Below are 19,676 nucleotides of genomic sequence, written 5' to 3' on the forward strand. Positions count from 1 at the left end.
ATGATAAGGTCATTGTAATGTAAGTAAATGGGTACTATCAGTGTATGTTGATTATTCCATTCCTGAAATGCCAAAATTAAAAGTAACGACCTGCTTATATGAGATCCACTATCGTTGACCCCCATTTTCATTTCATGGACCCCCAATTTTTTTTTCCACTTGACATGAACCCCTTGCTGGTTGGTGTCGATCTCTGGGGGTCGATATAGACCACTTTGGGAATCATTGCTCTAAACAATCATAAATCTAGTGGTCATAGAATAAATTTTTAAACTTACATTACTGCAAAAAGGTATATGTTTTATGTTATATATTAATGTTATATTTAATCTTATTTGTCGTCCCTGGGGGCAAAAATCATGTTTTTCCAAGTTAAATTTAAGATTATTCGAATATTCTTACCAATCTCTTTAAGCATTAATTAATTTATTTTTAAAAAAAGAAGCCGATAATGTTTATATTGACTAAGAAATTTTTTTTATTGAACACAAAAATAACTTTTTCTACTTATTGTATTCATTGGATTATTATCTAAAATTAAAGATTTTATGTATAATTTTTAAGAGTTTTGCTAGAAAGGTTTAGTTATCCAATCATTTTCTGTATGTCAGATATTTAATTTACCAAAGAAAGAGAAATTTAAATTATTGAAAAAAAATTATCATCATCAAAAAAAAATTATAATGTGTAAAAATTTTAAACGTTAGTGTAAATTCTATAATTTGACAAATGTTTTAACATAGGAGTGCACAACCTTTTTAAGTAAAGGGTCACATGCACAGCAGATTGACTAATGAAGGGCCGCAAGTATTTAGACTGATATATTGACAGCAATTGTAGGTAGTAATAGTTATATAAGCATCATTGTTCTAGACACTAAATTCTTTTTGTCAGTTAACCTTTAGTTAGTCTTTGTATAAAATTAAGTACTTTTAAATGTTTAAAATTAAAAACTGCTTAAATTACTTAAGAGGAGAAAAACAGAATCCGAAAACCAGAATAAATTTATAAAAAAAATTTTTTCGATAAATTGAAATAATTAAAAACTCTGGGAAAATTCATGTTTTTTTTCTTCTTCATATTACATAATACAAAAGTCCATTTAAACATACATTTTAAAATACATTACATTAAAAAATTTCTTCATAGAATTAAATATAAAAAAATAAATAAATATTCTAGTTATTAATATAAATGCAAGTTATTAAAATTAAAGCAAAATCCCTTCTGTGGAAAATAAGATTTAGTGCGGAATATACTTAAACTTTGAAACATTTATTTTAAATTAATTATAAGAGGTAGGTGCTGAGAGGGGAAGAAAATGAAAGAAAGAAAACATTAATTTTGAAGGAACTATTTTCCTTAATAATAAAAAACTGTTATGATATTTGTTTACAACTTTTTCTGACAAATATTTTTTTTATATGACACTTACTATTTACAATTAATACACATGAATATTAACAACAGGGGTCTGTCTAGGTTTTTTTAAGAGGTACATATTTTGTAAAAATTTAGACATAATTTGGGAAAAATTATATTAAAAAATCAACACAAAAATATGAGTTTATCGTTTCTTAGGGACACAAAAATAAAATTTAAAGAAAAGTATTTTGTGAAACTACCGTTTTTCCTAAAGTTGAATTTGTGAAGGTACCGCTAAACGGCAGTAAATTCAGCCTGGTCAGACCCCTGAACAATTAATAAAATTTACATTACTTTATGAAACTTATCTTGATTACATTTTTTTTTACTGTTAAAATAAAATGATATACAAATCATTTCCCAGCATATAATCACAAATGATATAAAATGGTCTGAGTAGGTAGAAAACAGTTTTAAAAATTTCTTAATGGTTATCCAGCAATTTGCAAAATTTTTAAATATTGTGATAATTTTATCTACTTGATCACGTGATAGTTTTTCGAGCCTATGAATGAAAATTTAATAACTTTGTTTTAAGACTGCTCTGTAATTTTGAACTGGCCAAATTCATTCTGGAAAACAGTCTTTCAACAGAAGCTGTTGTTGTGGGTAGTATTAAACTTAAGGCAAATAACTTAATCAGTTTTGGAATTTGTTCTAGATGGTGTTCTTCCTTTCCGGATTTTTAAATCGCAATACAAATAGCGATGTGTTATTTTTTAATTGCTTGAATAAGAATTGCTATGTGTGATTTTTAAATTGCGTAAATAAAAAGCGCGATGCGTGGTTTTCAAATCGCGTGAATGTGAATCAAAATGTGTGGTTTTTAAATTGCAAGTAGACTCACAACTCATGATTTTTAAAATGCATGAATATGAATCGCGATATATGGTTTATAAATCTCGTGAATATGAATCGAGATGTGTGGTTTTTAAATTGCGAGAAGAAGACTCACAACTAGGACTGGGCTATAATTCGATGTATCGTGACATATAGATTTAACGCATATATCGGCCAGCCGATTCAGCGACTTTCGTTCTAGGCGATGCATCAGAAATCTGACTTGAGCCGTCGAGTAAAGACAACGAGCGCTAAACGATGTACCTGTTGATGTGTTAGCGGAGTAGCACAGCAGTGAGTGAAAGTGTTATCTCACATAAAGAAAGTTGAAGATTTAAACATTTCTTTATTTCATACAGTACCATCTCGATACAGCATACAACTGAAGATATTAAATATAAATACAGGTTAACAAAAATTTGGTACATCACCGGAAACAGCAACACAGTGACGTGACATAGTGAAGAGACAAGACAAGAACACATGGTTACAACAATGCATGCCTTATATACAGATTCCATAATTATATGCATGAATGACGTCACTTACGTTATCTGAAAAGAAAATATCTGTTGCCAACACACGGTCGAAACTTAATTCTGTTAATTTAATGTATTCAGAGGAGTAACAAACCACTCCAACACTACCGATATAAGACACGCAAGGATCTTCTCTTACGTTCCGATGTAGACTCGCGCTGCGGAAGACGATGTTCGCTTCGTTATGTTGAAATGGCCTTGATGAGCGGTGAATCAGAACCAGAGTTTTGAGTACATATATCGTGGTCTCGCATGTTCGTTTTCGCACCTCTTAGTTTGTTTTTTTTTCGCCGCGACTTGATATCCTTTTCTTGTAGATTATTTTCAGTGGGACTAACTTCCTGATCGACACCGTTACCTTGTTCTGAGCGCAATCTATTATTGAAAAGAATTATATAAAGACGAGTTTCTTCATTAATTTGGTAAATTATTTTTTTTGAACGAAACTTTTCATTTTATTTTTAAATGTGAAAATTTTTGGAAATCTAATTTAAGGTGCCCATAAAGATTTAAATTACAAAGTAATTAAATTTGTTATTGTTTTACTTGCTTTTAATTTATTAATAACTTTTAGGATAAAACTTCTAAAAATTTAATGGGTTTTTATTACTGATTTTAAATTTATAAATCTTGAGTTGTTTTTATTTTTAGAAATAAAGTTGAAACAAAATTAATTTTTTGTCATTTGGATTTGGGCATAAGTCAATCAACTTTGTTTATTCAAAAAAATTTGAAAGGTTTGCGAATTTTATTTATTTTTTTTTTAATCATTTAGCACTTCACTTCGTCTTATTAGAGAGTATAATAATTTTTTTTTTAAATTTTCTTTTAATATTAGTTAATTAGCTAAATATATTATCGAATATCACAATTCTTTTGTTTTTATTTTTAAGAAATTAAACCTTACTTTGTTTTTCGTTCATAATTTGGTCATTATTCAATTTAATTTAATTATTTATGTGAAATAATAATAATGAAAAATAATGTTTTAAAAGTGTTTTTTCCTAAAATTTATTTTGCACTTTGTTTTAAACATACAAATACTTTTTAACGAACTTATTTATTTTTTAAATTTTCTTTCTATACTGTTAGATAAATATATTGATAAATTTCAATTTTATTTATTTTTAAATTAAGAAATCTTTCGTAATTTGCGTCATCATTTTTAGAAAATGTAACAAAACTTGCGTTTACTTTTTCATTTAGAATTTGAACATTACAATCGAACTTAATAAATATGTAATTATCAAAGTTATTTTTATATGGCTCTTTTAGTAAAATTATGTTTTATGGCTTTAAACTTATTTTTCTTCGAAAATTTCATTCGCATAAACTAATCGATTTCCAAATAATTCATAAACCTATCGCTTTAAACTTTCTTTGATTGCTAGTTAAAAGCTTAGTAAAGTATCTAACTTAAATTAAGACTGCTTATACCTTATAAACGATAAAGAGGTACAAATATTTGATTCTGTATCTACACACATTTTTTCAATAAATATTTTAAGTAAGATTTGTACATTGTAGTCAATTTATTTAATATCTTTCTTAAGCAAAACATATGTATCTTCAAATTTATAAATTGATTTAAATCAATCTGAGTATGGAGTTTTGATAGAAATCTGACTTTCTCTGCCTTACAAGTAAATGAAATGCAAAAATACTATATCGCGATGCAAAACTGACGATGCATCACAATATAGAATTTCTAATATCGCCCAGTCCTACTCACAACTCATGATTTTTAAAATGCATGAATATGAATCACGATATGTGATTTTAAATCTCATGAATGTAAATCGTGATGGATGATTTTAAAATTTTGTTAATGTTAATACAAATGCGATGCACAAATTCAAGATCGCGTAAATACAAATTACGATGTGTGACTTTTAAATCATGTGACAACAAAAGGAATAGCTTGGGTGTGTGCTGTTACACTTGCACCTGTTCATGGGAATAAAGAAATATGCACGTGTTTTGAATTATTTTTTGCAAAAGGGACCGTGATTAATATAAATGTACACATTTTGTTTTTATTTTTCTTTTCTTTTGATTTTAATCTTCTTCAAGAAGGTGTCGATTTTACTAAGATATGTAATTACTTTTTACTTTGAAAAAAAATTTTATTTCAAGTTTTGTAATACTGTGTTAAAATATTGCATTAAAACATATTCTAAATCACAAGTAAAAATACAGCAATAACTGGAAAGAAAAAAAACACATTCGAAAAACCTCTTAAATTGTTGTTAAAGTCAGTACAAAATAGAGCACCTAAAAAGTAATTATTTTAATGCGTGATTCAAATCTCGCTTGCTGTCAAATTATAGCATTAAAAATATCAGAATTTTTTTTAAATCACGGGGTAATAACTACCAAATAAATTATCAAAATCTCTTTATATTTACAATTAAATTGACGTAAATAAAACGCGTCATGTATTTAAATGCTGGATTCAAAATTAAAGTGGCGCAATAGTGTATAAAAAATATCTAGACTTTCAAAAACTTGTAGAAATGTGTAGCAATAATTTCCAAAATAGCGATTGAAAAATAATTTGATTTGAGATAAAATCGGTACAAATAAATCACACCAGAGTAATTATCTAAATGGGCGATTCTTTACTTGAGATTCATAATAATTTCTTGCTAAAATATTGAAATTTTAAAAACCATGCGGAAATGCGTAGCAATAATTGTTGAAAAGAGGATCAAAAACCATTTAGATTTTCCATAAAATTTGCGCTAATCAAACGTTTCATAACTTTCAAAAATTGTGATTTAAGAAACTACGTGAAAATGGGTAGCAATAACTACCAAAAGTAATTTGATTTACAATGAAATCAGCACACGGAAGAGGGCCAAAAGTGATAACTAAAATTCGTGTATCGTAATAATAAGGTATTAAATATATTGGGATTTTCAAAACTATATATGCTTAAATCCGTAGAGTTAACCATCGAAAAAAAAGCTATCAAAAACTACATTGATTGAGATTGGGAGCATCAAAAACTTAAATGCGTAAATTTCAAATATTCGATTATTTTGTTTTTTTCCAAAATTTTTTTATTTTGTTCAAATTGTGGCGTGTCGCACTTCGAGGGTTGGTGGGCCGCAGGTTGTGCACCCCTATTTTAACAGATAAGTGTTTTGCCAATTATGGTTTTTATGTTTAAACTTTCTTTCAGATGGAAAGGCGGATACGCCTAAAAACTCTTAATCCACACATTACTTGTAAGATATGCAAGGGATACTTGATTGATGCAACAACTGTGATCGAGTGTTTACATACTTGTAAGTATATGAAATATCACAATTTATGTGACTAAATATTTGATTCCTTTTTTTACAGGTATCAAGGGTTTAAATCTTGATGAGTTACTTTAATTAAGTGTTCTAATTAATAAATCTTTAAGAGATAATTAATACAAATAATTAAAAGAATTTGCTTTTTCCAAATACAGTACAAGGTCCCATATCTGCGGCTTCTACACCGTACTCCCATGTGCATCTCACTAAATTATGCATGAGACTCCAAATTTTAAGCTTCTCTGAAATTGAATTCCAGTTCTCTGAAATTGAATCGAAAATTTCTTGAATTTTTTGTTAATCACAAGGATCTACTAAATAAGCATTAACAAATATTTCCCTTAATAGCAAAGATAATAGCTCTCTTTTTCTTGATAATTGACTGCTGAAGTGCTATTACTTTTGCTACCAAAAGATCTATTCTTATCTAAATGTTGTTCATGCAATGATCTACATTTAGATAAGTATCACAAATCTTGAATTTGACTTGTAGATCTGCTCATTAATTAGACATTTTCATGCTGATTCAGAGCAGTCAACTTTCCACAGAAGTTCACAGATAAATTTTTGTCTCTCTTTCATTCATTTTGTTTAATAATGAGAAAAATTAAATGCCATTTTATTAAGGGACTGCTTACTAATTGTAAAAAGTTTTTTAGGTTTTTTATTGCAGTTTTATTTTAGTTGATTTGTTATTGAAATTTTCAGTAATCTTGATTTATATTATGATAGGCAAGGCCCTTCGTTTATTTAATATTTACCCTGTAATTGTAAGAAATCATAAAAGGTCAGATGGGGTAAATTGGGTATAATGTTAAAAATAATCTATTTTCTTTTAAATTGAGATAATTTGTTTAATATTTTCAGAGACATTTACTGGAATTATGGCAAGCATTTTTATTGCAGTTTTAGAAAATGATGAGAAATGTATGTTTTCAAAAACTATCTATTTATGATCAACTTATACAGTGTGTTATTTTAACCTGTAGATGAACATTTAATATGATTAAAAACTATTAATTTTAGTACAAATTGGTAGAAGGTTATCTAAGGAACTTGTTTACATCGAAATTTAAAAATAAATTTTAAAATTCTATTTATTATTTTCTAAGGTGGGGTAAAGTGGGTATATGATTAGGCTTAGCTAAGTGTTGTATGATAGAGGTATATTTTTTACTTCCATGTTACTGTTAGCTTTAGTAAATATTGTATGCTCTATATTTTATAATGAAATAGCTAAAAAATAATTTACTTCTTTGATTATAGCCCTACATAGTAATTTTAACACTGAAAACAAAATTTCTTCTAAATTTTAATTTTTAAAGAGAAGAATGAAAGAGGGGAAATAGCAAGATAACAATTAAAAAAATTACCAAAACAGCATAATAGCGTAACATATGCCTTTTATATGAGCATATTTAAACATGAGTATATGAGTTATCATACCAGTTTCTGCCTTTTAGATAGCAGTTTTTTCATGGAAAACAATTTCCTTAAAATGACTAATTGAATAAAAATACACGCCTGCTTTAAGTAGTAAAACCACTTTAAATTACCACTATAGATATTAATTTTTACACTCTCATTTATATTTCAAATAAAACAAAAGCTATTACAGTTTTCTTGCTTTTTAGTAAAATTGTGTAGAGTTCCGCAAAATATAACATTCGAAGTGAAACCTAATTTTTAATAGCCATTGAGCAGTAACTCTTCAATTTAATAGTAGAATATTTTTTTAAAATTTTTTTTAAAACTATAATCGGGGTACATTTATTTAAGAACCTTTTTATTTCTGAAACGATATTTATATGTGTTTTATAGTGAAATAATACTAATTTTAGAATCATACCATTTTTCCACACTCTGGGAGAAAATGGGTATATCAAAGCATGTTCTTTTGAATGCATAACTGTAAGAAAACAGTCAAACAAAATAGATTCAGATTTAATCTATATAAATCCAATGTATATAAAATGCATCAAAATTTTGAGTAGAAAAAATTTAATAGTTTGGTTTTAGAGCCTTCTCTAAATAAAGCATAATTTTATACCCACTTTATGCCACTTGACCCTATGATTCAAAGTTTTCCATTTCAAAAATATTTAATTCATCTTTTAATTGCTTGATTTAAATTCGTTTTCTTTTAAATTTCAAAGTTATTGAAACTATTTTTTAATCTGAAAACTATTTTTTAATTTGAAAAAGTATTGACCAAATAAAGAATTTAATAAAAAATTAATTGGGGGCCATTCACTAATTTATGTTTGTAGTATGAATTTATTAAGGTTTTATTTGCTGACTTATTTTTTACACATCTCTCAACTTAGTATGATCAAAAATAATAATCTTATTATTACTTTTATTTATTATGCATTCATAAATATATTTTTTTCAAATCTAAAAAATATGCCCATAGGTAACACTAATTTTAATTTTAAATTAAATATTTTCTTTTTACATAATTGAACAAAGTAATTATTTATTTAACAAAACTGTATTATTTTTGCAGTTTGCTACAACTATAACTACTTTGCTACACATGTAGTAGTTAACTGCAACTACTACTACTATTTTTTTTAATGTAGTGACTACAAACTACTTTGAAATTGTAGTAACTACTTCACTAATTTTTAAGGAGACAAACTTTGCTGGCAAACTTAGTTTACACTTACGTTCAAAATGGTTTTGAATAAGAAATTGGTTTACATCAGGGAATAATTAAGAAATATTTATTCATGTTTACATGAGCCAGTTTGTTATTCCAAAAAAAAAAATTTTTTTTTCAAATTTGTTCATTTAATCTTCAAAATTTTATGACTTTCGACTGCGAATTATTAAATTGAGAAAATGCGAAATTATCAAATACTTGTTTATTGCTCTTTTATTTCCTCTAAAAAATTAAGTACATAGAAAATATATTTCCTTGTGAAAGTGTGACCAAAGTGATTAATTATCAATCTCCCAGAATGTTTGACTAACTTAATTTTCATTTTTTAGTTTGCAAAAGTTGTTTAGTTAAACACCTTGAAGATAACAATACCTGTCCTACTTGTGAAATTGTTATTCATCAAAGTCATCCTTTGCAATATATAAGGTATCTTAATATTGTACTGTTTTTTTCTATCTTGAATTTTTGTATTTTAGTATTGGTTTGATTATTTCATTTCTTGTAAATTGATTTTTTTGAGTAATCAATGTTGATGCTTCTTCAAACCATGCTTGGCTTACTATATGTTAAAGGGCATGTCAATATTTTGTCTGCTGTGAAAAGTTGCAGAATCCAGTTTATTTTAATATTGTTTAAGTAATTTAACTTATGAAGGTACTTTTTATCAGTTTTATTCACTTTTATATCAGTATTCTCTTTTTACTCTTTTACTTCTTGTTAAAATCGAATGCAAAAACTCATGTCTTAATCATAATTAAAACATTTCAATACCAAATCAAACTATCAAACCTGTCTATCAGTTTTGAATTTATAATGCTTTTTTTTTTAATCTTTATCTACTAATTCTTGAAATATCAAATTTTTAACTTTTTAATTTAAGAGAATCACAGACCGGCCATCTCAGACTTTTGTGTCCAACCTCAGGTCTCCAAAATATTTTCTCATGCTTCTTTCTAATAAGTGTGCACAGTTTGTATACAGTGTGAAATTTCAAAGATGAGCAATCGATTAAACAATAACAAAAAAATTTATTTCAGTTCATTAGGCTTACAACTGCCTTCAATGGATTATTCAAACAAATTTTTTGTTTACATTATGAGAACGCCATCTAGAGGCATTCCGCGACGCTCCCCACCAAATTTAAGTAATTTAAGTTTACGAAATGGTAAACAGTTTACCAGACTTGACATTTCAGCTTCTCTGGAATGAAATCTACTAAATATAAAAAAAATCATTAATAAAAAAAATGTAACATTAGAGAGCATTACGAATATGTTAAAGTTTCACAATTTTTTTTTATTTTTTTTAGTTATTAATTTCCATATTATATAAAAGCTGAATAGGCCTTCTAATAATTCCAGTTCGAGTTTTTATTGAGCAAGAACGGACCTTGCCATCCCTTCCATGAAAAATTTCGGTTATTCTGCCCAATGACCACATATTTCTGGAATAAAGTTCCTCATGAATTAACACTATGTCATTGGGTTTAAACACTTTTACATTCAAGACCTTTTGGCTCGTGTTAGCTGATCTTAAATTTAACAAGTAGCCTTTTCGCCAGCATTTCCAAAAATGATTCAACAGATTCTGTTGATGTTTAAATTTTTTCACAATTGATTCTCTCGATCCCAAAAGCTCAACCTTAGAAATTCTGGTAGGAGGGAGGGATAGCAAGAGTTTACCTATTAAAAAATGAGCTGGAGTGAGTGGAGATGGTTTTGAGGGGTCACTATATAAATAAGTGATGGGTCTGTAATTTATCATGGCTTCAATCTCGACAAACACTGTTTCGAGTTCGACGAGAAGGAGCGATGATCGACCAATAATTTTTCTGAGCGTAATTTTGATAGTTTTTATCCTCTCCCAGAATCCTCCCCACTATGCTCCATGCTCAACAATAAATTTCCAGTGAATGTTGTAAGCAGAAAATAAGTTTTTAACAGAAGGATCAGAAATACATTTCCACAATTTTTGAAGTTCAATATCTGCTCGTTTGAATGATTTTCCATTGTCAGAATATATTGTTGAACATAATCCTCGGCGAGATATAAATCGCCAAAAGGCTAGTAAGAATGATTGAGTGTTTAGGAAATGTACTAGTTCTAAATGTACAGCGCGTGTGACGGCGCAAGTGAACAAGAGCAAATAATGTTTATTCTTGTTTTCGTTGGAGAAAAAGGGACCTGCATAGTCACAACCTGTTATAGCAAACGGTGGTGATTCCAGAATGCGATCTGGAGGAAGTGGGGCCACATCTTTTTCTCCAGGATGAGCAATATGTCTCTTGCAAATGATACATCTACCAAGTAGAGATTTGATTCTTTGTCTCCCTTTTATAATCCAAAATTTTTCCCGCACTTGAGTTAGTGTTGAATCTACTCCCGGGTGCAAGACCTGTTCAATGGCATTGAGAATCACCAGTTCTGCATAACGACACTTGGACGGTAGTANCTTTGTCTCCCTTTTATGATCCAAAATTTTTCCCGCACTTGAGTTAGTGTTGAGTCTACTCCCGAGTGCAAGACCTGTTCATGGGCATTGAGAATCACCAGTTCTGCAGTCTGCAAATTGTATCCTGCCTTTTAATCGCAAGAGACCATCTTCATCGAGTTCTGGATACAATGAGTAAATGTTCGATGTTTTGTCTATAGCTCTTTGATGAGACAAATCTGAAATTTCTTTATGAAAATAGTTCATTTGAGTATTTTTTACCCAATATCTTTCAGCAGTCTTTAATTCAGAAGCTGTCAAAGGTCCATAACATTTTTTAGACGAAGGATTGGAATTATGGACAAATCTGTGCACCCATGCTGTTATACAATGGACTTTGCTTAACTCGTTAAATTTATTAAAATCAATTAATTGGTTAGAGTTCTGCAAATTTTCATCACCTGTAGCAGTTTGAAACACATTGAGATGTTTCCTCATCTCATTGTTTATCAGATTTTCCTCAACAGAAGTTAAGAGAGAAACGTAAGGTTTACGGGTTTCTAAATCCAGAGTACTGTTATCACTATCTGAAACGATATGTGGAGCTTGAGGCCAATTTTCTTCTTTTAGCAACCACTCAGGGCCAGACCACCACAAATCACTGGTGATCAGTTCTGATAACTTTTTTCTTCTGGTAATGATGTTGGCTGGATTTGTTTGACCAGGACAATGATGCCAAATTCCTGGGTCAGTCAAAGATTGAATTTCTCGCACTGTTGGCCACATAAGGCTTCTCCCTTGAAGACGAATCCTTAATCCAAGAGAGTGCAATGCTTGAATCAGTCCAGCAATGATAGCTGATATTGACACGCAGATTTTGAAAAATGGGTTTGATATGAGATATCAATCTAGCACCTATCAAAGCAGCAGTTAATTCGAATCTGGGAATTGTCAATTTCTTCAGAGGTGCTAATCTACCTTTAGATAAACTTTACACTGATGTCATTATTAGTGTCTGTAAACCGTAAATAGATTACGGCTCCATAGGCAATTTCACTACTGTCAGTGAAACAATGAATTTGGATGGATTTCATGTCTTCAATCAAGATTAAATCAAAATAATATCTTGGGATTTCGAGACTGTTGACTAAAGGTAATTCTTCCCACCAAATGTGCCATTGGCGAGCTATATCGACTGGTAGTTCCTCATCTCAGTGTATTCCGTTTTCCAAAAGTTCTTGGAAAAGTTTTTTTTTCAATGGCAGGCACTGAATTTGAATCTTTTGCCTATACTATGCCAGAATTGTTGCTCATTTCACGTTACCCAGTGGGCACCTGTGAACCAAAGTCACGGAGGCGAGCAACATTGCCCACGCCACACTGCCACAAACCCGTTTATAGGGTGGGCCACATTCACATATTGTACACACACATAACAGATGACAGCACAAAGAGAAAGAGAGAAACATCCATGCCCAGAGCGGGATTCGAACCCGCAGCCTATGGCTTAGCAGTCAGGCACGCTAACCGCTCGGCCACCTGGCCGGCTTCTTGGAAAAGTGTTTTCAATCTCATTGTGAAAGGTGATAAAAATCTAATAGGATCAAAAACTCTTCCAGCAGATCTAATAAGTGTTCTTTTTGTTTTATCAGAGTTCTTTATAAATTGGATGAGATTAGTTACATCAAATTTAAAGATGTCCTGGTATCGATGCCAAATTAATCCCAGAACCTTTATTGTAGTTGTTTCATCACGATTCTGAATTTCCCTTGGATTAAATTCAATTTCAAAATTTTCCCACAATTTTTCTAGTTTTGGAGAGTTGCTCTTCCATTTCCTGAGTTTCATGCCTGCTTCATCCATAATTAGTTTGACTTCTTTGGATATCTTAAATGCTTCCTCTTCAATCAAAGACCCTGATAATAGATCGTCTACGTACATGGCATCATTCAATATGCTACATGTTTCAGGGTATTATGGATATATTTTTCTACGTGCAACTTTATCACACCCGCTAAAAGGAAAGGACTGGATGTAACACCAAACAAGACACGCTTCATGCGAAGAATTCTTGGTTGAATTTCAGATAAATTTTCTGGTAACTTGTCTACCCATAAAAATTGCACAACACCTCGATCATTCTCATTAAGTGAAATCATCTAAAATGCCTTTTCGATGTCAGCGTTGAATGCTCTGTAGTTGAGTCTAAACTTAAGAAGAAGATTTAATAAGTCAGGGTTTAAGTTTGGTCCAGAATGCAACAAATCATTTAATGATGGGGATTTTGGAGGATGTGACGAAGCGTCAAAAACAATTCTTAGTTGTCTTTATCCTTTTGAATCACAGGATGATGGGGCAAGTAGAAGACAGGTTTCTCAGTTTTATCGGCGACAATTTCAAAATTCCTAATCTTAAATATTCTTCTATAACTTCATTATAATCTGTGTACAAATGGGGATCTTTAATGCATCTACCAATCAAGGAACATAATCTTTTTTTGGCATTAAAATAATTGTCATTCAAATTAACACTATCGTGTTTCCAAGGAAGTTTAACTTCATACCTGTTATCTTTAAAGTTTAAATTTGACTTTAAATTTTGATAGGCTTCATTATTCGGAATATTTTTATTGGAAATTTCATCTCTATTGCTGATCGATTCCAGTTCCCAAAAGGATTTTATATAATTTGATGTTAAATTATCATTTTCTATGTCCTTAGAATTAATGGTATTGAAAACATTAACTGATGTAGATTCATTTATTATGGGGGTTTGGGAAACCGGGCCCTGAACAGCCCATCCCATTTGAGTTTCAATTAACATCAAAGAAGAACTAAAGCGTTTCGTTTTTCTAGTCACTATTTTTCAAAAGTAGTCTGATCCAATTAAAATATCTATTTTTTGTGGATGATCATCACAGTCTGAAAGTTTAATGTTTAAGGAATCAATTTGCTTAATGAACTCTTTACTAGGAGCTTCAATGAATGCACCACAGATTTCGGGTGATTCTAAAGCATCTATCATAACAATTTTTTTTGTATCATCAGCATTACACAATTTAAATCGAAATTTAGATCTAACATAGTTAATTGAATCAGTGCTGCCAAATGTATTTAAATTAATAGTATCTTTTCCAACTATGGGTAAATTTAATTTGTCGCAAACTTGTCTATGGATAAATGTTCTTTCACTGCCTGAATCTAATAAACACCGAACTGTAAGTTTTTCATCAGGGGTAACAACAACAGCTTTAAATGTTGACATAAGAATAGTTTTATCGTTTGTTTCTTTTTTAAGAACAGGAAAAACCGTGGTAACAACTGTATTTGTATCAATAACACTCATTTGGGAATTATTGTTTTCTGTAGAATCAATTATATCACATAAACCCATTCTATGTTCTTTACTATGGCAATTAGAACATTCTCCATTTGCATGACAATTTCGCTGTAAATGATATTTTTGATAACAAGAAAAAAATCTACTTTTTTGTTTTAACAAATTTTTCCTTTGATTTAAATCATAGCACTTGCAATTATCAGATACATGATTTCCTAATTTATCACAAAAAATACAAAATTTCTCATTTGTAGCATTCAAAATCCCAGTACTTTATCTTTTATCTTTATAATCAAAGGAACGATTAAATTTATTCCACCTATGTTCTTGCGGTTTAACAAAAAATTTTATTTTATTATTTTCACATTGCATTTCCGCCAAAGGATATGCACGCTCACGTGATTAAACTACTGTTTTCAAAAATTTTAATAAATCGCTGATTTTACTCTTATCCGAACTGTGAATTTGAGTAAATAATAAAATAATATCATTCGGAAGTGCCTTGATCATCATTCGGAAGTGCCTTGATCAAAATCAGAAACAAAAGTGTTCCATAACAATCAGGTTCAATACCAAGGCTTTTTAAAGAATTAATTTGTAAATCGCAAACATCATAAATATTCCTCAGCGAATTCACATCTCTCGAATTACGACATGATGCCATATGCAACATCGTAGACTGCATCATCATGCAACATCGTATGTCTATAATCAAATCGTTACGCTCAAACTTTTCTTCTAATATTTTAATTGCTGAGTCATAATTTTCATCTGTAGTCAATAAACCAGCGATCGCTTTTTCGCTATCTTTGGTCAAATGCGATTTTAAATAGCAAAGTTTTTCTACTTTAGACAATGCATTATTTTCATGAATGGAAATCCTAAATCTCACCCAAAATTCAGGCCATTTAATTATATCACCATCAAATTCTTCAATTTTAAGTGTGGCAATTTGATGTTATTGGATTTCGTTTCGTTATTATTGTTTATGGATGAGGCGTTATTTGATAGCAATTGCGTAGAGGTTAGTTTTGTTTTGGCTCTATTTAATTTATTCTTACACAATAATATGTTCTCTTTATAATTTTCGACGGTTGTTAATTCCTTTTCTAAATCTTCGGTTTTCTTTAAATCAAAAATTTTCTTATTCAGTTCATTTAAGTCTTTTTCTTTTTCAGATAATAAGTTAAAACAATCAATAATGTCCTCAACCTTTGAGTCTGTACTAACTAACATAGTTTCAATTTTATTTATGAGCTTAGTGACAGCAGTTCTATTCATACTTCTAGCAGCAGTATATTTTTCCATTTTATATCAATTTCAAATTCAATATTTTTACTAACAAGTAAATCAACATTTTTCGCTCACCTTTTCAATCGGTATCCCGGGTTGCGGCACCACTGTGAAATTTCAAAGATGAGCGATCGATTAAACAATAAAATTTTTTTTATTTCAGTTCATTAGGTTTACAACTGCCTTCAATGGATTCTTCGAACAAACTAATTTTTTGTTTACATTATGAGAACGCCATCTAGAGGCATTCCGCGACATACAGATCCTGTGCACAGTTTGCCTACAGCCCTCAAAACCTATCAGCAATTTAGTAGTTTAAGTGTATTGAGTTAATCACTTTTTAAAAGCTTCATTTTTAATATTTTAAATTGCCTGATAAACCAATTAAAAAAGTATGCTAGCCTATACAGATAATTCTGGAAGATATACAGATGATTCTGGAAGATAAAACTCTTTTTTTTTTCGTGTGCCAAGTTTTTTAATTGATACATGGTGCATAGCGTTTTTAAAAAGTACTTAAAGGTGTTTATTTTCAATTTTCATTTTTTAAAAGCCTTTAAAGGTGCAGTTTTCATTGGGTATTTTTAAGAAGTTCTTAATTTTTCCTTTTTGAAAATGAGTTTTTTTTTTTCCTTGTCCATTTTTTTTTTTTTTTTTTTACAATGTCAATTTTTGCCACATATTATGCAAAAGCGTGCTTTTTACTTTGTTGTATCTAACAGTTTCACAATTCATTCAACAACAATAGATTTCGGTGTACCATTGATCCATAGCGTATGAAAGCGCTAATAATTTTTCATGTTTGATGAAATACTTGAGAGTCGGCATGTGCGTCTACTGAGCTGGGTTCAGTGAGATTATAGCACTCTCATGTGCAACTCAGCTGCATTTTGCTCATTTAAATTCAGGCTGCGATATCAAACTGAAAAATCTCTTGATCATTTTATGGTGGCTAGTATAATCAAGAAAAGAGTTCTTTGTCAGAAACTAATTATTTTATCATGATTATGTAAAGTCTTTGAAAATTATTTTGCATTTTATTAATGTACAAAGTGCTTAAATATAATAATATGATATGATAACTTTCAAAGACTTTACATGATCATGATAAAATAATTAGTTTCTGACAAAGAACTAATTATTTTATCATGATCATGTAAAGTCTTTGAAAATTATTTTGCATTTTATTAATGTACAAATTGCTTAAAAATATTTTTTTAGTGCTTCAAAATTACTTGAAAGGTGCTAATTTTTGGTTGAAGGATTTGGCTACTCACTCTGTGATAGTTTTTCTGTGTTTGTAAATGTTTTAACAAAAGCTGACAAAGCTCATTTCTTAATATTCCAGAAACTCAGTTTTGTGCTTCATAGTGCGAAGACATTCCAGAACAGAAGTTTTCTTCTTTTGAGAGGATCAATGTTAAATAGTGTTAGGTCAATGACTGCAGTGTATTGGCCAAATTAAAGTATTAATCATTCCTGTGAGAGAATATTCTGCCACATAACAAAAATCCAGACTTATTCAGTTCTTCTCGATCAAAACGAACTTTAGGGAGTAAGAGTAGGAAGGCAAATCAAAATGTGCTTCAGAAAAATATGCATATAACCTTTTTGAAAATGTTAAGTCAGTCATTTAATCTGTTTTATAAATATAAATTAAATTATTATTTTGTTAGCAAAGTACTCTGCTATGCCATGATCACAAGAAGTCTCTGACTCTTTGAGCTCTTGATGTTGGCAGGCCTGGAATAAATTTAAAATGATTTTTATACTCTTACTTTAAAAAAAATTTAAACATAGGTAATTTGCTATGTTGTCGCTGTTTATTTATCTCATCTACTTATTTCCTAATTCATATTCAATTGAAAGAAATCTATTATATATATATAACACCGAACTGTAAGNCAATTGAAAGAAATCTATTATATATATATATATATTATAATGAAACCTCTGGGGAGCTACTCTGTTCCACAGTAAAATGATCGTTAATGGAGGTTGGTTGTTCTTAAGGGTTACCTCCATTGCCTTCAAAATGTTATTGAACGTGTATAATTGCCACTTGAATTGGTTTTTTGAAAACCGGATCGATGAATAAAATTTAGGGTCAATAAAAATTATCCCTACTGTAATTATGTGTAAAAACAAATTTACCAGTTATGAGGAATAGAATTATTTTAAATAAATAAGCAATAATGTTTTTTGTTTAAATTTGCATTTAATTATGCAACAAAAAAATTAATTAGCTTCAAAAAAATAGAAGAGGTTTGTTTGTGATGCTTAGTTTTTTCTTAAATAATTCTTTTTTTCTAATTTAACTTTCAACTCTAAAATTAAATTATTGATAGCATCGTTTTGAGAACACTCTGACTGCAACTTGAGGTTATAGATAATCTTATAAAATGAGCTCACTAAATAGGAGCTTCACACAAATATTATGAATGCATTTTAATTTACCGTAATTTCGCGGAGATAGGCCGCGGCGTTATTGATTTAAAACTTGAAAATTTAGTAGGAAGGCGTATCTAATGGGGCGGCTTATATAGTATTACTTTTTTTTCTTCAAAAAATTTTGCTTTTTAGAAACCGCACTGGAATTTTTATCTTCATTTTTTCCACCTGTTACTGTACTTTTTATTTATTTTTTAATGCTTAATGTCACTCCAAGGAATGGTTAGCGCACCTGGAATTTTCCCCTCCCTAATCCTTTCTTGGAATCATTTTCTGGAGACCACTATCCACAAGAGAACAAAGTCTCTCTTTCCCTTCTGCCATATGGACAGCTGTTGAGTGTATGAAATGGGCGTGGAATGGAGAAGCATAAATCAGAAAAGAATGAATGAAAAAAATCAGGACGGGACCAGTGATAACATAACTGTAAAGCAATCGCTCCCCCACAGGAAATATGACTCTTCATTCTTTCCAGGAAATATGACTCTTCCACTTGTCATGGATGCCTCTCTCCACTCCCCTTTTTTCCTCAGCTGGTTGTTAAAAACATGTGAATGTTTGGTAAATAAAGCATGCGGATGAGCTTGGAATGACCTTCAGTAATCTTACAATTAGAATGTTCAAAAAGAATTTCAATCTTTCCACAGAGGGTCAGTGCAGAGGAAAAAAAACAAAGTGTGTGAGAATTTTAGACAAGGATAAAAGAAAGACCGTCCTAGGCGGAGGCAGTTGAAAAAAGAAACCTGATTTGAGAAGCGAAAATAGGGGAGGAATTGCTAAAAATAGAAACTTGTTTTAAATGCTTGGGAGAGAGCTTTTTATTGTTTTTTTTTTTCATTGCTCATATTTCTGTCTGATTTCGATCATCTTCCTCAGCTTATTATTATTAAGTTTTTTTATTGTTTTATCTTCAGTTCTGATGCGGTTTTGTTTTATTAATTTTTTTCTTTTCTTAATATATTTGTTTCGTTTATACTATTTTCGTTTTGTTTTAACATAACTTGTATTTAAGTTATCCATTTTAAATGCCTCCCATTAAGAGGAAAAATTATACCGCTGCGTTTAAGCTGTCAGCAATTAAAAGAGAAAAAGAAACTGTGATAACTGGCTTCAAAAGAACGGAAATCATCCCGGGACAAACGAAACCCAAAGTGACGGAGATTAACCCGAAATAAACAATTAAATAGTAAACCTAATTTGCTCTGATACAGCGAGTTCTGATTTTGAGGAATTTTTAAGTGCAGTGATATGAATATATAGTGATACGTGATATCTAAATAAATTATTCTTAAGTTTTTCTTTGAACAAAATTTGTTTGGATTTATCGTTTATTTCTAAAACAGGATTTTGGATTGTTAATTTAAAAGTAAAATCGTTTTATTT

General features: G+C 29.9%; 1 protein-coding gene across 4 annotated transcripts in view; it reads left to right on the forward strand.

Annotated features, from left to right (window-relative positions):
- The window catches only part of LOC107451981 (lethal (3) 73Ah), a 93,929-nt gene that overhangs the window by 21,210 nt on the left and 53,043 nt on the right, over window positions 1-19,676 (forward strand). For all 4 annotated transcript variants that reach the window (XM_071187515.1, XM_071187514.1, XM_016068245.3 and 1 more), the window contains 2 exons: window positions 5,992-6,097; window positions 9,110-9,206. In XM_071187515.1, the coding sequence (XP_071043616.1) occupies window positions 5,992-6,097; window positions 9,110-9,206 (203 nt within the window). The remainder of the gene's footprint in view (window positions 1-5,991; window positions 6,098-9,109; window positions 9,207-19,676) is intronic.

This window comes from Parasteatoda tepidariorum, chromosome X1 (genome assembly GCF_043381705.1).
Source record: "Parasteatoda tepidariorum isolate YZ-2023 chromosome X1, CAS_Ptep_4.0, whole genome shotgun sequence".
Classification (NCBI taxonomy): Eukaryota; Metazoa; Arthropoda; class Arachnida; order Araneae; family Theridiidae; genus Parasteatoda; species Parasteatoda tepidariorum.